Genomic DNA, 17,964 nt, shown 5'->3' on the forward strand with positions numbered 1-17,964 from the left:
AGTTAAAGTGAGTGAGTTTTATGATATTGTGCCACAATGCTTCAACTGTATAGCATGCAAAATAGCATGCATGCCGGTATCTTTAGTGAATTAGTGATGAATCACCCTCATGCATGAATCATACATCAATAATAGCCTAAGTTTACACATGGCCCATGATGGTAAAAATACAGAAAGATAGAAATGTAAGACATCTGCTACAACTTAGAGCCTCTCTGAGTCATCAGCTACATCAGCTTTATTTTTTTACATCTGTGCACTTCTATTGACCGGACTCCATTTAAAAATATTGTCTTTTAATACTAACATGCTGTTACGCCCCTGTCTAGGGGGAAGGAGCACAACATAAATGTAAGAAGAAAATAAACCAATAATCCTACCCTGATTCCCAAACAAACAACTAACACAGAGTTAACAATCAAGTGAAGTGATTTATTTACAAACATGTGAACAAAGTGCAACAAAACCAACAACAAACTTCAGGGTGAACCAAGGCCAAAACAACAAACAAAACAGAGCTAACTTTCTCGAACGAAAAACCTGACTAATCCCTATTTAATATAAAGCAAAAGACAGTTACTAAACCTAACTCCCTAACCTAATGAAAAACAGGAGAAAAGCAGTACAAAAGAAAATGGCAGCTCACCCCTACATTACTCACTAAATACAACCATACGAAAACACAATCTAATACTAACTCAAAAACTCACCAACCACCACGCTATTTCAAAAACACTCTCTATACGACCGAGGACAGAAGGATGCTGCTGCTTAGTGTTCTGTCCAACTTCTTCTGTGTGGCTAGACGTTTTGAACCCCGGCGGGTGTTGCGGCTGTCCCCGGGAGAACCAACCAGCAGGCAACACTCCACCAGCCGAGCCCACGTCATTGACCAGTCAGAGGGGACCTACGGGTTGCTGTCAAAGATCTTGCAAGACAGGTGACACACTCCTGCAGAAAAACAGGGACAAAAATACCAAACACACCACAGACGAAAACAATACCAAATAACAATACAGCCAGGGCTGTAACACATGCATTCTGACAATCACATCTGCTTCCTAAAGTTGAGAGCTTTTCAAATGCATGGCAAAAAATAGCACTATTTAAGAGACCCCCCAAAATTTCACAAATCATGTTTTCAGGGAAGCTCATGTCTTATTAACCTGTTAGACCCGACAGACCCGCACAGCGCTACAATGCTTTACTGCCTGTAAAAAGTTAATAAAACGCTGTGGTGGTTTCCAAAAGACGAGGCTTCAACTCTACCAAAACAACAGTCCAAGTGTATTTTTCTCAAACACAGTTTGTTTTGCAATAATTTAAACAATTAACTTAAAAAATAACAACTCTGTGAATATAAGGGACAGTCGAAATGAAACGCAGCAGTACACATATATCTGCTCACTCGACTCAGTCATGTTAGGTGTCAAATTAAACTAGAGAAGCTCATCTTTCTGCTGGTACCAAGCAAAACATAATCCGACCTAAACAGCTCGTGTCAGCCCCGTAGCAAAGACGCAGCAAAATTTAGCATTTTATCGTCAAAATGTGAAATTCTGTGTTTATGTCTCAATATTCCATCAAATAACAAAGCAATTGTCATCAACTTTTTTTTACTTTGGGTGTGTCTTTTTAGGTGTTTTTTTCTGAAAATATGGCTGGGGCTTAAAAGGTTAAGAGGAGCCAAGCTGCCCCTGGCTCCCCTGTAGTTCACATCCTGGTTAGCGCTGAGCACCAGCTCGCTGTTCCTGCTACGCTGCTGTGGACAGTCTGTCAATCACTCCAGTCAGAGTTGAGGCCACACCCCTGCTGTGGCAGTCTTTGCAGGTATCTGCTAGATTGTTTTAATTTGCTGAGAGGAAGCGAGCTAGCAGAATTGGGGTGCAATTACAGCCAAGCTGAGCAGTTGGGTGGTGTGTGAGTCTTTTATAGTTGGTTTCAAATCTTATACCACGAAGCCTAGACAATAACATAAGTGTGTTAGCTGAATCCCTCAGTGCCTGTAGCTGCAGCCAGGGATATAATCACCATTTTTGTATTTGTTATTTAGATCACAATAAATGGGGCTGAATATTTTTACTAGCACTGTAAATAAGTCACAACTCAAAGTGAAAATCTTGTTTTGAAGCAGTTTTATGCTCCTTCCTGCTGCGTCCTCTACATCTGACTGCAGGGTGCAAACATTTAAAGTGGATCCACATGAAAATATATTAGGTAACTAACATTTACATTGTTTCCTGTAATATGAAATATGAGATTTACTGCTCATTGGAATTGGAACACATGACAGACACACAGACAAATAGTGTGGCTTCAGCAATAACACTCAGCAACTTTCACCCAAAATAGCTTGGGATGTCCTTGAGGAGTTTTTGGATCAAGACAAATTTCTTTTTAGAACCATAATGGAGCCTGAGGTCGGACAAAAAACCCAACCCCAGAGGCTTCTGATGACCGACAGTGGAGGCTGGAGCTCAGAGTAAAGGAAAAGAGGCACATGACAGTTGCATTTATTGCTCTAATGTCACAACATGTCCTCACAGGGTCATTTTAGGTGAGATTTACTGGAAAAGACAACTGTCAGCAGCTGCTGAGCTAAGCTCCATTCAGCCTTCCACCTATATAACCTTCATTTCTATCTTATACTTTTGCCTCAACAGTGTAAGAGAGTGTGACAATCCTTTTGTCAAAACCTCAAAAACAAGTCTATATGAAAGAAAACCAAAAGTCATATTTACTTCTGATCTTCAGCTCTTTAGATTTCGAAAACATGTGAGGTTGGTGAAGTTTTGAGGAAGGACGTCTGAATATGTCTAGGAATACTCCCTGAGAGTCATCTTGTTCTGCTTCAGTCAGCCAGTCACTCACGTCAGCTGTCAGCTCAGCTGGGAGCCGGTTTCACCTCGAGAGATTCCCCATGCTGTTTCTCCAAGCAGGGGCACCAATCATATCAGGAATGATTATACATGAGAGAGAGAACATTTACTACAGTTTATTTGGTGTCTTACAGAAACACAAGAAGACTGGTTTGAAAGGACACTCTCAGAAAAGGACAATACCAAAACTACTATAAAACCACAGTTAACCACAGCTAAAAACTGGTGTTTGTGTGATGATAGTTTGTGAGAAACAAAATACACAGAAGTTTCTTTTGCCACTATGAGACAGTTCAAGACATTTGATGGCACTGACTTCTATATATATGACATTCACTGGGTGTTGCACGAGAGCACTAGCATCTCAGAACAAAACAGTGGGACAGAAAAGAAAATTCGCCAAAATCATCTTTGTTAGTCTTTCCAATAATCACCAACTCTGGTTTGGTCAAAATAAATCCCTAATTCACAGAGTTAGATGAGAAAATATTGATGCAATGGCTGCAGTGTAAGCTAATGTTAATCAATGGGAACAATGGCGCCTGTCATAGTATGTCCACTAAAGGTTCTTGGCACTTTATCATGTCTTAAGGGCACCTTAGAGCAGTGGTTCCCAACCTTTTTTCCTTATAGGACTCATTTTTAACAATCATACAGACTTAATAGGCTCCTTTTCTGTTGAATGTTTCCTTGTCTCTAACACTTGGCTTACGTCTATTGGACTATTTACTATTCTTCACAGAAGTAAACCAAATACTGACATATAGGCCTATTTTAACCCTAAGAATAACCCTATTTATATAAGTGTCTATTTCAGTCCAGAAGGCCTCGCCAATCCCTGTGAAGCTTTGGCGTTCCCTAGTGTGTGTCCCAGCCCCCAGGTTGGGAACCACTGCTTTAATTCAGGGCACAATTCAAATGGGATCAAAAAATTATTTGTCTCTCACCACTGACTACTGTACAGAACAAGGTCCAATGGGAGACACGGAAGGGGAGGGACCTCGCCTCTCTATAGCATTAGCAGAAAAAGCATTAGCATCCATTACACAGGTGGTATTATTAGTGATAGTAACAGCAGTAACGTTAGTAGTAGTTGTTTCAGTAGTGAAACAGATAGTACTGTTAAGCTTTGGCGTCCCCTAGTGTGGGTCCCAACCCCAAGGTTAGAGGGCACTTATCATGTTTTATCTACTATAGGGGCATCCAAGAGGGCACTACTGCAGCGTTTGTGGAGGAATCCATGGAAAGGAGTCCTCTAAAGTTGCTTTAAAAGCCACAGCAGCATTCCCCTTCTCACATGATTTCTGACATTTATTTTGCAGTCAACCAAGTGATTTTATGCATTGAATAAGCTGAGGTAATAACACTCTGGCCACCCAGGGGTGTAATCAGCAGTGTGATTTCTCTCCTTTTTATTTCCTTCTGCGAGTCCACTGAGAAAAGTGAAATATTTACCACATTTGGTACAAGCACATCATAATGTTTCAGGGACGTATTCAGTCTTGTGAAATATTCAGAGAATTACAACTGAGGGAGGTTGTATTCCATATAGTAAAATATTCAAGCAGAGCAGGTCACACTCATCCGGAGGTGCTTTCAATAAGGTGAAATATTCATGGCTGCCTGACAGCCGGGCTAAGCTGTTGTAAATCCTATATTTATTTTAAATTCACCACTCAGACCACTAATTGTCTTATCAATTTTTCAGCACTCATTACTTGGAATAATTTCTGTATTATTATTTATCATTTCCTCATTTTTAGCCAGGGTTGAAAGATTCATTAACCATCAGCATGATATATTCAAAAGGGGGTTTATAGCTCGCCCCACCCGGCTGAATTAATTCCCCCGTCCTCTTCATTGTGTTCCTGGGCTTTTTGAGGTCTCCCTCCTTCAAGGAAAACATGAACATCCTCCCCAGGGAACCCTTGCCCTGTGCTCCCCTCCTTCTGATGGAAGAGAGTGGGGATGTCAATGGTGTGTGTGTGTGTGTGTGTGTGTGTGTGTGTGTGTGTGTGTGTGTGTGTGTGTGTGTGTGTTTGTGCATGTGGTAATGGTACACCACCTCATACCTTATTTATGCTGATGTCTCTGCACTGGCTCCCCTGGCTCAGAGGGTAAAATGTAGAGCTGGATGGAGATTGCTCAGAATGGGTGGATGGGGAGGAAAAGAGCAGAGAAAAGAAGAGAATGACGTGACAGAAAAGTGGTGAGTAAATGATGTCAGAAGAAACTGTAAGAACCATGTAGTCAGAGAGGCAGAGCAGCGGGGGGAAAATAGTGGAGGAGAAGGTGGAGAGGAGTAGAGCGGCGTTCTCCGCAGCCATCCATCCTATTCAAGAGGCTTGTTGGAAGCTGTCTCATTAACCAGACTGAACACACAGATCGTCCCTCAGGTGCATTGCTATAACAATGATGAGCAGTGTATCGCCATAATAACTCTCTCTCTCACACACACACACACACACACACAGGTATGCACTGCCACAGTAGTAATGAGCAATGGGATCTGTGTGTTCTCTAATTCTCCTATGTAGAGCTGTGGAGTTTGTGTGGGACTGATTGGTGGGGAAATGATGCTAATGACAAACTGTCTCCATCTGTTTGCACCAAGGCTGAAGTCTCAAAAAGAGTGAGATGAGCCAATCAGAAAACATTCATTGTGTTTCTTGTGACATAAGCGCAGCGGCTCTGGTGTTGCAGCTTGCTCTAAGCACCGGGGTGTCGCAGCTTCCTGTTGAGCCTTCGTGGAGTTGGGGCTTATCTGAAGGGGGGAAGTGCTCACCTGATAAATCTGCTGACATATCTCTCTCAGTGAAGTTTCTCTGCTGGTGGTGGAGAGAGGAAAAAAATGTCTGGATACATTTTCTGAATAAAATGTACATGTGTTTATTTCTGCAGAAGAATAGCAATGAAAGCATTTGAAATAGTCTTTAAATGTTGAGCTTTTGAGATGTATTGTATTACATATGATGTTTGCCACTTTAAAAGACAATTTTGCATGTGAAGAAAGTCACAAAACAAGTATAAGATTTCTTACGTGAAAATATGTAAGTCTGAGACGTAAGACTATTATGGTCTTGTAGAATAGCTGTTAGGCAGCTTTAATGTGAGAAATACTGGTGTAAGCCTTCTTCAGGTGATACATTTAAAAATAGTCATGCACTAATGAAAGTGTTCATGATCTATGCTAATGAGGCGAAAACTTACAGCCAGTGGCGCCCACAGAAACTCTCTAACATGAACTTTACACACTCCCTGCCCTGCCCAATCCCCTAAAGTCACCTTAACCTTTTAACACAGATCAAAGAGGGGCAAAGCAAAAAAATACAGAGTGAGACACCAGAAAGCTTTAGTCACAGTTCAAAGCACTCCTATGTGTGTGTGTGAGCAAAAGAGATGGGGAGAGAGGGAGCAAAGAAGAGATGAAGAGAGTGATGAGAGAAGAAAGAGAGAGAGTCAATGAGGCACAACCCCGACTTCAAACACATACAGATTAACCTTACACCCTTCCTCACAGCAGCACGTTGTTTCTGTGAAAAGCCAGAAACCCATTAGTGAGTTCAAGCTCTCTTTTGGTGGATCGTGACGGGGGGTACAGCGGCATTGTCTGAATACAAAGATAACCTGGAGAAATTCACCAGAGAACTCAGTTCACATACAGTAGGTCATTGCTGCCAGCTTAAAAGGGTTCAAGCTTGATTTGTACTGATGTGTACATTTGTGCCAATGATGTGAACAAACCAAGCAGAGGTGAGGAAGAAAAGAGAGAGGCAAGATTATCAGCAGTGTCATCAGGAGGTAAATTCAAGAGCCGCTCTGCTGTTAGTGAAAGGACAGACGGCACAGTTGGATCTTGATCTCAGGGATAAAGACGTACTGTGAATTCTGTTAACGTTGGATCCTTTTTGCCGTTACTAACCTGAATTTGACCTCTGGTGTGTTATTTGAGCTCGTGGCAGAGAGGATGTTTGCATCTCAACTTGGGCTGTGTGGTGTAGGAAAGTCTTAGGAAACAGAGCCCAGAGGAAGGAAAGGTTAAACAGCGGTTTGGCATTAAATTGTAAAAAAAAAAAAAAGATATAATTGCGAGTGTGTAGCATAGAAGTTTCATTCATTTGGAGTAGGTGGCATATGGCTCTCTGTGAGATGAGGAAGGCACAGATACCCCCCCCCTTTTGGCCAGGCTGGATTTAACTGCCCCTGAAATGTTTGAGCTGGTGTTTGAACAGGGACAGATCATTTACAATGTCGGCCTCAAAAAAGGCGAAGAGTCAACGCAGGTACAGAATAAAGGCCGCAGACAAGAGTTTCGACAAGAAGACACTCAAGGGCAACACACTGCAGAACAGTAGCAGAGTGCTGTTTAAGTTGGTTTATGAGGAATATTAAACATTTTGGGAAATATTTTATACCACTCTGAGGGGCCGTTAGCCCAGCTTAGCACAAAGATAGATAAATTACAAATATTTAAAGTATGTAACTCCCCCTTAAACTGCAAATGGTCACATTACTGTGGATATTCATGGCAAAGACGCAAGTGGGAACAGATGCAGATTCACTTTAGCGCAACAATTGCACGGGACAAATACAGTGTACGCAGGGGCGTGTCCTTCTCTCTTCCACTCAGACTGTCTTTCAGAGGCTGCAGTGGGCTCCCTTTTAAAGTTAGAGTGAAGATACTGCTATCACATGAAACTAGATGACCTATCACATTCATTGGTATCAGCCATGTCATATTAGCATGTCCTGAATAATGCTCCAAAGTTAGACTAAATTTTGTGATGGAAAAACTGGCCATGGCCATTTTCTAAGGGATCCCTTGACTTCTGACTTCAGGATATCTGAATGAAAAGCGTGCTTTTGGCGTAGTGTATTTGAATATTTCCGCAGACTGGGGTCCATAAACAGTGTTGGCATAACTTTGGAATGACTGGAAAGCTAAGAAACATACTAATGCCACCCCTGCAGAAGTCAATGCCCTTCTTGTGCCAACCTGTGGCCCTTTTCTGTATGTTATCCACTCTCTCTCACCCCCTATATTGAGCTATCCTGTCCAATAAATGCAACTGCCCCCCCAATATATAATATATATATATTTTAAAAGTGATAGTTCAGGCTCCTTGAAGTGTGTTTGTATAAGGTACTTATGAAGTCAGTGTATTACCTGAATTAGACAGAGGTCAGTGCTCCCACAGTTTGGAAAAGCAGATATGAGTCGTGGCAGAGAAGCAGAGCACTGCTGTGGAAGGGGGCTGCAGAAAAACACATTTTAGCCATATAAAAAAGACCCACCTAAAAAAATCAATATCTGTTAGTGTGTGTATGATATACTGCAGGCAATGTAGTGACTGGAAAAATACCTCATACAATCACACTTCAAAATACCCAAACAATAACTTTAAGTCCCCTTCAGACACAACATGACAACATGTGCTCTGAACTCCATTATTTCCAATGGCTTGCGCCGCACCACGATGGCTTTTTGCTACATCGAGCAAAGCGGGTGCACAGCACATCATGTGGCACAGTTGTGCAGAAAGTGCAGCTCAGATTGTGTCTGAAAGTGTCTTTAGTGTGCCTTGAAATCTTTGGTACTGTAACAGTCATCCTGCTACATAACAAGGAAAAGTGGCAGTCTTCCATTATCATGACTTTCAAATGAAAAGACACAAACAGTGGAACCAAACATGTGTCACATGTTCCCATGTTTTGCTTTCATATTCCAAACATAGTTTTTTCTTGTGTTTGTTTCTTTCTTACTCTATCTTCATCAGCCCGCAGGACGCCTGCAGGGTCAGGTGTCTGATGTAATCTGACTGGAAAGCTGTCTAGAATCCGCTCGTGCTCCATAAATGCCAGATAAAAAGTGATTTAGTTTTGTACTGCTGGCGCACAGCTAGGCTGCGTTATCCTTGGACCAAAGTGAGCTGAATTTTTTCTTTGCCTTCTCAAATGTAAATCAGCAGAGGTGACTGAACCATTTTACTCAGAACATGTAAAGAGATCCAAAGAATGAAACACCAAAGACTGATGCAAAGAAATCTTACCATGACCCCTTTGTATTAAATGTGCCATTGTGAATTAGACACAAAAGTTTTACATTAAAATACAGTCCCTTTGAAGACATGTAGCTGTTCCTCACAATGTCTGAACCTTTTGCAAAAAATGTCTGTAATTGTCTGTTTGTGCCTGTTTCCATGTAGCATAATGTAGAAAAATGTGTAAAAAATACAAAAGGGCCTGTCACAGCTCCTCCTGTTTCTCCACTCTGTGTTAACACCGAAGCTAATAAAACACTGATGGAGGGTGGAGGAGGGAAAAAAACATACTTGGAAGGTGATTTCATGTAATTCTATCCCTAATGATGATAAATGTACTCTGGGGAGTTATTCAAATATTCAACTCCTGCGAAAGAAATTAGGAACGTTTTCTTTTCCCGAGGCTCAAGAAAAACAGTTCTACAATTCATCTAAGGAGCTAAGATGCTCGCCATGTTTAATGTCAATCAGACGAGGTCAATTTAACTCCTTACCCACCATGTGCAATATGCAGCTGTTTCATGCCACATATTACACACACACAGTCCATTACACAACAGTCCATCTCTCAGTGCTGCTGTGGGCTCCCTCCTCTCCAGTTACGGGGAAGGCCACTGTCACTTAGCCGAGCGCTGCCCATCTGCACCTGTCAGGCGGCATCTTGTCTCTGCGGTTAAGCTGGCAGAAAATAGCCCTGGGAGCAGAGAGCACTATGGGAACTGAAGAGGGGAGCTAGGCTGAGCTGACTCTCAGGTCTGACTGCGCAAATCGGCCCGTCGTCCTGGAGACCCGCTCACTGTGCTGCTGTCCGCTTCTTCAACTGGAATTTAAGTGTTTTCTGAGCAATGTGCTCTTATGCTCTATACACATAATGGGCTATAAAAGAGGGGTTTATTTATTTAATACATTCCACTCTTAATAACCTTCATCACAACAGTTCCATATATACATAGACACTGGGTACATTCTTCAATTGAAGTACTATGAACATGAGGTGAGGTAGGGTGAGGTAAGCCTTTATTGATCTCTAGTGGGGAAATAAAAATAGAAACGACAAGAGCAAACTGAACTTAAAATGACATGGTAATGATACTTAATGTGTCTGTATTAATATAGAAATATAATATAGCATATAATGTAATGAAACAGCATTAAATATTAACATTATATAATATAGTATATATATAAATTAAAGGATAAATTGTGATAAAAACATTTTTAAAAAGTGTCCTGTAAGGTGTTGGGCCATCAGGTGCTGCCAGAACAGCTTCAATGCACCTTGGCACTGATTCTCTGGAACACTGGCTATAAAAAAAAAAGGGTTCCAAGACTGGCTGGTCAAAGTGATTGGCATAGTCTGTAGTTTTTACGGTCTGATGGCAGTAGGCACTCCGTTTTGCATTTGGTCAAATAGTGAATGGAACACCTTGGGAAAACACATAAATAGCAGATCTAGAAGGGATCTTTTATTGGGAAATCTATAAAATATTATGTTGATAAACAGTGAGCAAAATGACCAATATTTGAGACAAATGTGAATATTACTATTTGATCATACATAAAAGGAGCACCTAAATACCTTTGTGCTGCCCTACACATTAATGAACTGAGTGCAGGGCTTGTCAGTCTGTGTGATAAGGGGGACATGCATTTGGAGGAATGCTGCATACGTGTGGTAATGAATACTAATGAATGAATGAATAATAGTTGTAAGAAATGAGTTCCCAATTGGGAAAGTTCTGATGAACAACGCCTCAAGTCAGAACAACATTTTTGAAAGTTGGCAAAACTTTGGTACATGACTTGCAGAGCGGGCGTCATATTAGACAGAAACATGGCAGACGAAAGTCAGTGTTGAGTTGATGGGAAAAAACTTTATTAATTCACATATTATATACCAATCTTGTAATTACATATAATTTGTAATATGGTATTAGGTTGTAAATGTTAGTTGCTGTCCACATAGAGTGACCCTTATTAGAATTAACCCGATAACAAGTCAGGTAAAGTAATATATTAATGGTAACAGGGAATCTACCTCTTCATATTTTTTGGAACACTGGATTTTGGGTTTACCTCGCCACTGAGAATCCCATTCTTAAAGCACAACCTCCTTTTCCAGTTTATTACATTATGCCTGGAAGCTAATTAACACGCCAAAGATGAAAGAACAACTTCCCAACTCGGGAAATAGGATCATCCGAAGAGCATGTGAACTCAGCACAATGCTCAGTCAAGTTCATGGGAAAATCAAGATGGCTGTGTGCTTCAACAAGCCTCCTGAGTTAAAAATAATTATATATGTTGGGTATTCTGCAAACTCCGAAACTAACTACATGACTCTGACAGTTAACTGATCAATCTACTATCATACTGTGTAAAGTTCTGTATGTACGGTGGATTCTTCTTCTCTGCCTTTGTCTACAGTACCTGCACCAGCATTCACAACTGCATCAGCCTGTACGTTATTGCTGCTGCTAATTTCCAATTTCTTGGAAAAGAAGCTTAGCTCTTCTGCAGTTTCCTGAAATTGTTTCTCTATTTCATGGGGAAAAAGTACACTTCACTGTCTGAGCTGCTTGTTCAGCAGAAGTCATTTTGCAAAGACTGGACTGAACAACATGAAAGTACTTTGTTCAACTGTTTATAGACTCCTCTTACCAAAGGGTCGACACTATCATGAAAGATGTACAGGACAAAAATAACTGTTTGAATTCACATAAAAGGAATTAGATGACTGATAATGAGAATGAGTATCTGGAGAGTCAATGAAAGGGGAACAGTGAAGAAAGGAGTGGAATATGGTTGCTGGTTGAGTGTCAGATTATTAGTAATTAGAATTTTATTTCAAATATTGATCAATTGATCACGTTCCAAGTTAATAGCTGAGATCTGGGAATGCAGCAACATGGCTGAAGCAAAGTCAGTCTACAGACCGATTGTACTGTTAAATCTTGACCTACTGTACTTACTGTAGTCGGGCACACATATGGTTTTCCTGCGCAGAGTGAGGCAGTATTTCAGATGTACTCACGTTCAGTTTTAACTTTAAATAAAGTGCTTTAGATAATCTGGGTAAACTTGCAACCCATGTGATTGTCAGATTCTTTATGTTTTTGTCCAGTCAGACTTGGTTGTAGCGTAGTGTAAAATATCTGATAGAAATAATGGATAAAACTATAAAAGTAAGAGTTTTACTAAAGTAGAATATAACAAAACAGCACAAAGAACCTTGTTTGGATTCCTGGCTCACTGTTTGCATGTAATCCCTCTGCATTTCCACCCACTTGTAATTATATACAAGTGAGTTGGATTGGAATGGGATTGGCTTCGGCCCACAGTGACCCTGCACAAGAATAGGCGGTTAAGCAAAATTAGTTATTAAATTATATTAAATGATGATGGTCATTAAAAGTGTTTCTTAGCGTAGGAGTGGCCGACTCTTTTGCTTTACTCTGACCTGAAAATGCCACCGGGAGCGGCTCCTACATCTCATTCAGTGTGGGCAGGCACGAATCAAAGATCATTTCCCTGTTGATTATGGACAGCACCCAGTTGGCTGTTAATCTGCAGTTTAGCATTAAGGTGTTATATTGAGGCTTTCATTTTCTTCAGTTTAGTTATTAAAGCTTGATGTCATATCATGGTAAACACTGGCCTTGGGCTGGTAAGCTGTTATCATCAACTCTAATATTAAAGCACGCTGCAATCTCGCATTCTGAATTCTACGTTCACTGAGATTTCTCCACTCTGTTTCAAGGATTCTTTTAGCCGGCCAAACATACACGTCTTATAAGTGCTTTCAAATCCTGCAAAAATTAACTGTATGATGACTTTCACTTCATCTTTAATAACTTTCACCCTTTCCTTTTTTTAGGGTAACATTTTCCTGAGTCACCCAACTCTTCAAAGGTGTAGCAGTTATTCCTGAGAGCAGAAATCCTCTTCCAAGCTCCTTTGACCTGTGAGGCATATGAAATACCATATAGGATCATGGCTGGATTAACCATTTAGGGAGGCCCAGGGCAAGAATGAGTTGCTGGGTCCCCGTTCCTTTCAGTTTGTTTAGTTTTTCTATGCTGCAGTACTACCTGGACCCAAATATCATTTGATAAAACAATGTGTAAACATGCACCATAAGCATGGATCTGTAATAGTTCTTAAGATAGGTCTCCACTGGCTGCAAAAAGATGTGTTGAGCTACTTCCTGGTTGGTTGCAGTGATTTAAATTGCCAGAACTGCTTGTTGGATGGTCGAATATCTTTGGAGAAGTCGGTTAATGGATTACAGTTACCTTTTTTACGTAACCATTCTTGCACTTTAAACAAACAAGACATAATAGTATAGTAAGCTTTAGAGGTGCTAAAGGCCAGGCTAGCTGCTGACCCCTGTATCTGATTTTCATGCTATGCTAAGCTAACCAGCTCATTTTAAATATTAAGTCAGCAAGAACGGTGGCGCTCTCACTATCAGTGCATATTATCATATAGAGGTGTTCAGGGTGGGACTCTTATCAGGCAAGTAAAGTTTGGAGCCGATTGGACAATGTACACTCAAGTTAGAGCAACTTTGTGTGCTCTGGCGGTACATCAAACTTTGACGCCACGCAACGGACACGCCCTTTAACAAACCGTCACCACAATCATGAAATATCATCAACAACATGTTTTGCATTTCCTGACTAAATTTCAGCTAGATCTGATCATAATAATAACTAGAGATACAATAGGGCCTTTGCACGATTTGTGCTCGGGCCCTAAAAAGTTTATATTTGTTAAGCTCCTGGGCAGTTTTTATTTGGACAGCCACCTCAAGAGAGAACTTTAGACTCACATTAATCTGACTTTTCTTAGCAAGTCATTCAAACTACCAAATTGAATTGGATCCTCGAAAAACCCTATTACAAGAAAATGATACGGCACATTTTCTTTCTTCCAACAGAAACATTGGGTGGCAAGATAAAAGGCAATGAGAACCACATATTTATTGAATCGTGTTTCTGATTTAGCCCTTTCCCTTTTTGTCTTTTTTCTTTTATTCCTCAGCACCTTAATAGATGATCTTGAGTTGAGCATTGTTATCATTTTATTACTGATTTAAAAAAAACAGCTGAACAAAACAGATACTGTAAGAAATAAGCTTCTTTATTCAATCACAGTTACTGAAAAAGAAACTCCAACTATTTGCTAATGTAGAAAACAGAGACGGGTACACTCTCATTTCACTCGGCACATACAGTATGATGTCTCCACTGAGGGGGGGCAGGGGCACACAGAAATCTAACCAACAATACAAACACATCTAAACCATCACATCCTGCACACACGACAATGGCTTCAAATAATCTCTTAAACGTGCATCAAACAGAACTGCATCTGAGAACGGGGGGAAACATCAGTGAAGGGAAAAACTGATACATGGCAAAAAATCAATGTAAGATCTCAGTTAAAGGAAAAAGAGCTTCATTGCATCCAGAGGGCAAAACATTACAAAGAGGGTAATGTAATGTTTAGAGGACTGGTCCTAGATATAAAGTTCAAAACAACATCATCTTAACAATGGCACAATATAACACAATATGTTGGTGGCAGTGTTTAGTTTAACTTGTGCCATTCCATAAGCCATCTCTTGCTACATGTCTACTACCACATACTAACACCTCCAGCTCAAGAGTCTAAAAAATAAACACATTTTTTGCAGTCTAGCTGCTAACAAGCAGCACTTCATTAGCAAAAGACACAAAAAAAAACAACTTCAAAATCCAGCTTTGGATATAAACTCCAACATTAGACTTCTTTTTACCAGCTGGAAAACCTCTGAGGAGAGGAAAAAGACACATAGCAGGGAATTTAGTTGTAATTAAGAGTTTAACACAAGGCAGTGGAATCCTACGCTGCTTGTTATCTTAATGAAAATGCTTTTAGACAAGGCAGTAAAATCTGACTGTCCAGCAGCATACTGCTGCTTACAGGAAGGAAACCGCTTTACACTAATCATAGCCTGGCGTAACACTGTCCACAGAAAATTATAATTATTACAGTTGTTATTAGTGACAATTAGAGAAATATCATTTATTTATGCAGTAAAACGGATGTAAATTATCTGTGGCTGGGGACCACAGAGAGGCAAACACTTGTGTGTCGTTATATTTATATCATGTAAAGGAAAACATTTGAAGAGAGTGCTGTCTTTCGTCACAAAATGCTCCATAAAGTATTCTAAAATTATACATACAGTTGCTTTGGGGCCAAAAACATTGATTACTGTGGCATTCATGAAAACTCTTGCTTGACACTTCTTTTGCACAAATCCTTCGCAATGTCATTAAAGACAGGGTTTAAAACTGTATAGCTCATAGCAAACATTATGAGAGATCTATAACATGAAAAAGTAATATGGCATGAATGATGACTGGCTGAAATTATGTTTGCTTTGGTTTTGGCAAGGTTCTGCAAATAACAGTATATGCATTCAAACAGTTGGAAGGTAAACTAAGCCACACAGGTATCACACACACAGTAGACATTGGACAAGTCAGAAAACATAAAAAAATCTTGCTATTCTAAAATCTCTCTTGCTCTCCACAGAAAAGCTATATTGCATACTGTAAAAGGTAAAGAACCAGTGTTTCGACTACTACTAAAAAACATGTTATATATTATTTTGCACATAAATAAATCTGCTGATTTAAATTCTGGTATTTTCAGTCATGGTTTAGCACTTTCTTTCTTTCATTCAATATACTTTCCATTCATTTACGCCTGTTACCATTGAGTTCAAACCCTGTATTTCAAGTCCTTTGCAGTTCATCCAGAAGTCTGTTCCACATTCTCTGTGCTCCGTGAGTTCAACAGCCTGTTCTAGGACTGTAGAGATATGCCTTATCACGTTTCTGACTCTGATCAAACAGTCCACTTTTCCAATTTGATTGTCTGGAACAAGCACAACTCAACTTTTGTGTAGAACTGCACAGCAACAGACTGGCAAGGTGTGTGTACTAAGTCCGGCACATAAGAACATCTGCAAAGGGGCCCAGGAGGTTCTTGTTGAAGATACACCTAACCCACACCAGGTAGGTGGTGAAGGGCTTAATGTTCTCTGAGAAAGTGTAGTTCTGCTGGGGAAGGATATAAGGCATGTAGGTGTTCTCTCCCTGCTCCTGGATCCACACCTCGTACTTCACCTCTCTCACCTTCAGGTATTTCAGATTCCACGGGATCTGCCAGGAGACTGTGAGTTTAGCCTCATTAGTGGTTTGTACTGAGGTGTGACAGTGGGGTTCTCTGACCCGGCCCGGGTGGACTGTGCTGGCTGGCTTTGATTTCTTCAAGCTGGGCTTTGTCTTAATGCCCTCTTTGAGGACCTCAAGGAAAGAAGGGATGTCCACCAAAGTGTCCTGGTAGATCCGGAAGAGCCACTCTGGGTTGCGGCAGCACAGGTGCCTGGGGACATCTTTGCTCGCCAGTATTCGCTCTTGTTCCTCCTTCTCCAAGTGAGCGATGCCCCCTTGTTCCCAGGGTCTGTCTGGATGGCTGATGGTGTTCTCCTCCTTAGTGTTCCTCCAGGAGACATAGTGAAGGTCCATGCCTGGAAGGGAGGCAAGGGTTTTATATGGGGTGTACTGCTCTGGGTTCACAGCAAAGGGGAATAGTTCTACCACAGCAGCTCCCCTGGGGAGGAAGAGTGAGGTGATAAGCTGAGCTCCATGCATGCTGACTAACATGGTGGCACCGCTTATCACCTGGACGATACTGGGGAAAGACTGCTCCTCCATAGATACTGTGACCACTCTCATCTGGAACTCCTGGGCCAGCGCCATGATTAGCTCTGCTTCATTCAGTATCAGCCTTGTTGTCGAACGACTAAACACGACAATGTATTCATCCTTCTTCTCTTTCTCCTTCTCATCTTCGGCACTCCCTCCATCCTTCTCCACCTCCTCCACCCTCGTGATGTTCATTTTCTCCATCAGAGCCCTGGCAAACTGCCGGATTTCATTTCCTGAGACCAACATGTTGGCTTTGGGCCCCTGTGGCTGGACAAAACCGTACTGGTACCAGGTGGTCATCTTGGACAAGCCAACGTAAGATTTCGTAAAACACATGAGCTTGCCAAAGTTCCTAAGTTGTTCTTTGAGTAGTGGCTGTTTGCTGCTGAGAAGTCGGTAGAGGTCAAAGTGTGGACCTTCACCCCAGCCCTCCATAAAAACCAAACGAGCTTCATCATCTAAGTCTGAATACTGTTTCATAGTATAGAAGGCTGGGAGCAGGTCATCGTGGAACACATGCATTAGGTTGTCTGGATTAAACCGGTTTAGGATCAGAGTCACATCTGGTACAAACACAGGCTTGGGCATAAACTTTAAAGTAGCAGCTGGGAGCTCTAAGAAGTTGAAGTACTGAGTGTTGTGATCCTCTACCGAGGACAAGTCCAGCAGGGCAGGTTGGAAACGCCGAGACCCCAGGTTAGGCAACATAACAGAGGAATTGGAGTGGAAGAACACAAACTCCTCTGCCTCCGAACAGTAGCAGAGGTAGTCAAAGCGGCAGATGCGGTCGGTGTGCATCTTGCCGGTGCAGACCATGCGTGTGCCGTGTTCCTGAAGAGCCTGCAGAGCAACATGGTAGTCGATGCGGGCTTGTGAGAGCTCCTGGGACTGTCGTGTCATGTGCAGCTCTTCCTCCAGCAGGGCAGCATGCTCACTCAGCTTGGAATACTTCCAAAGCAGAGCTGCGACTACAGAGACCAGCAGCCCGTTAAGGAGCGCGCCAACGCTCATCCTGCAGCCTGCCACTGAAGCCCGCATCACCACTGCTGCTGAGGACCCACCTCCCGACTCCAACTGGCCTCCAGTCTCAGAGGCAGGCGACGAGACATCCGCCGCCAGGGAATGACTAGGGAAAGTAAGAAGAGGAGGCAAAAGGGGGTGGAGCAAGGGTTAGCCACAGGGGGAAAGGGTGAGGATAGGACAGGGTAGAAGAGGGAGAAAGCAAGGAAGGGAAAAGAAGAAAAGATAAGTTTAAGAACAAACAAATCATAAAAA

The 17,964-nt window shown here is 41.5% G+C and overlaps 1 protein-coding gene and 1 long non-coding RNA gene across 2 annotated transcripts; both read right to left on the reverse strand.

Annotated features, from left to right (window-relative positions):
- Positions 1–411: 411 nt before the first annotated feature.
- Positions 412–5,264, reverse strand: LOC127367232 (uncharacterized). Its single transcript, XR_007885453.1, has 2 exons — positions 4,952–5,264; positions 412–4,828 (listed from the first exon to the last, which is right to left on the reverse strand). It is a non-coding gene; the product is annotated as an uncharacterized LOC127367232 (long non-coding RNA).
- Positions 5,265–14,044: 8,780 nt separating this feature from the next.
- On the reverse strand, positions 14,045–17,964 carry pomgnt2 (protein O-linked mannose N-acetylglucosaminyltransferase 2 (beta 1,4-)). The gene has a single exon (XM_051406915.1). The coding sequence runs from the start codon at positions 17,725–17,727 to the stop codon at positions 15,919–15,921; it is 1,809 nt and encodes a 602-aa protein (XP_051262875.1). The 5' UTR covers positions 17,728–17,964; the 3' UTR covers positions 14,045–15,918.

This window comes from Dicentrarchus labrax, unplaced genomic scaffold (assembly GCF_905237075.1).
Source record: "Dicentrarchus labrax unplaced genomic scaffold, dlabrax2021, whole genome shotgun sequence".
NCBI classification, from domain to species: domain Eukaryota; kingdom Metazoa; phylum Chordata; class Actinopteri; family Moronidae; genus Dicentrarchus; species Dicentrarchus labrax.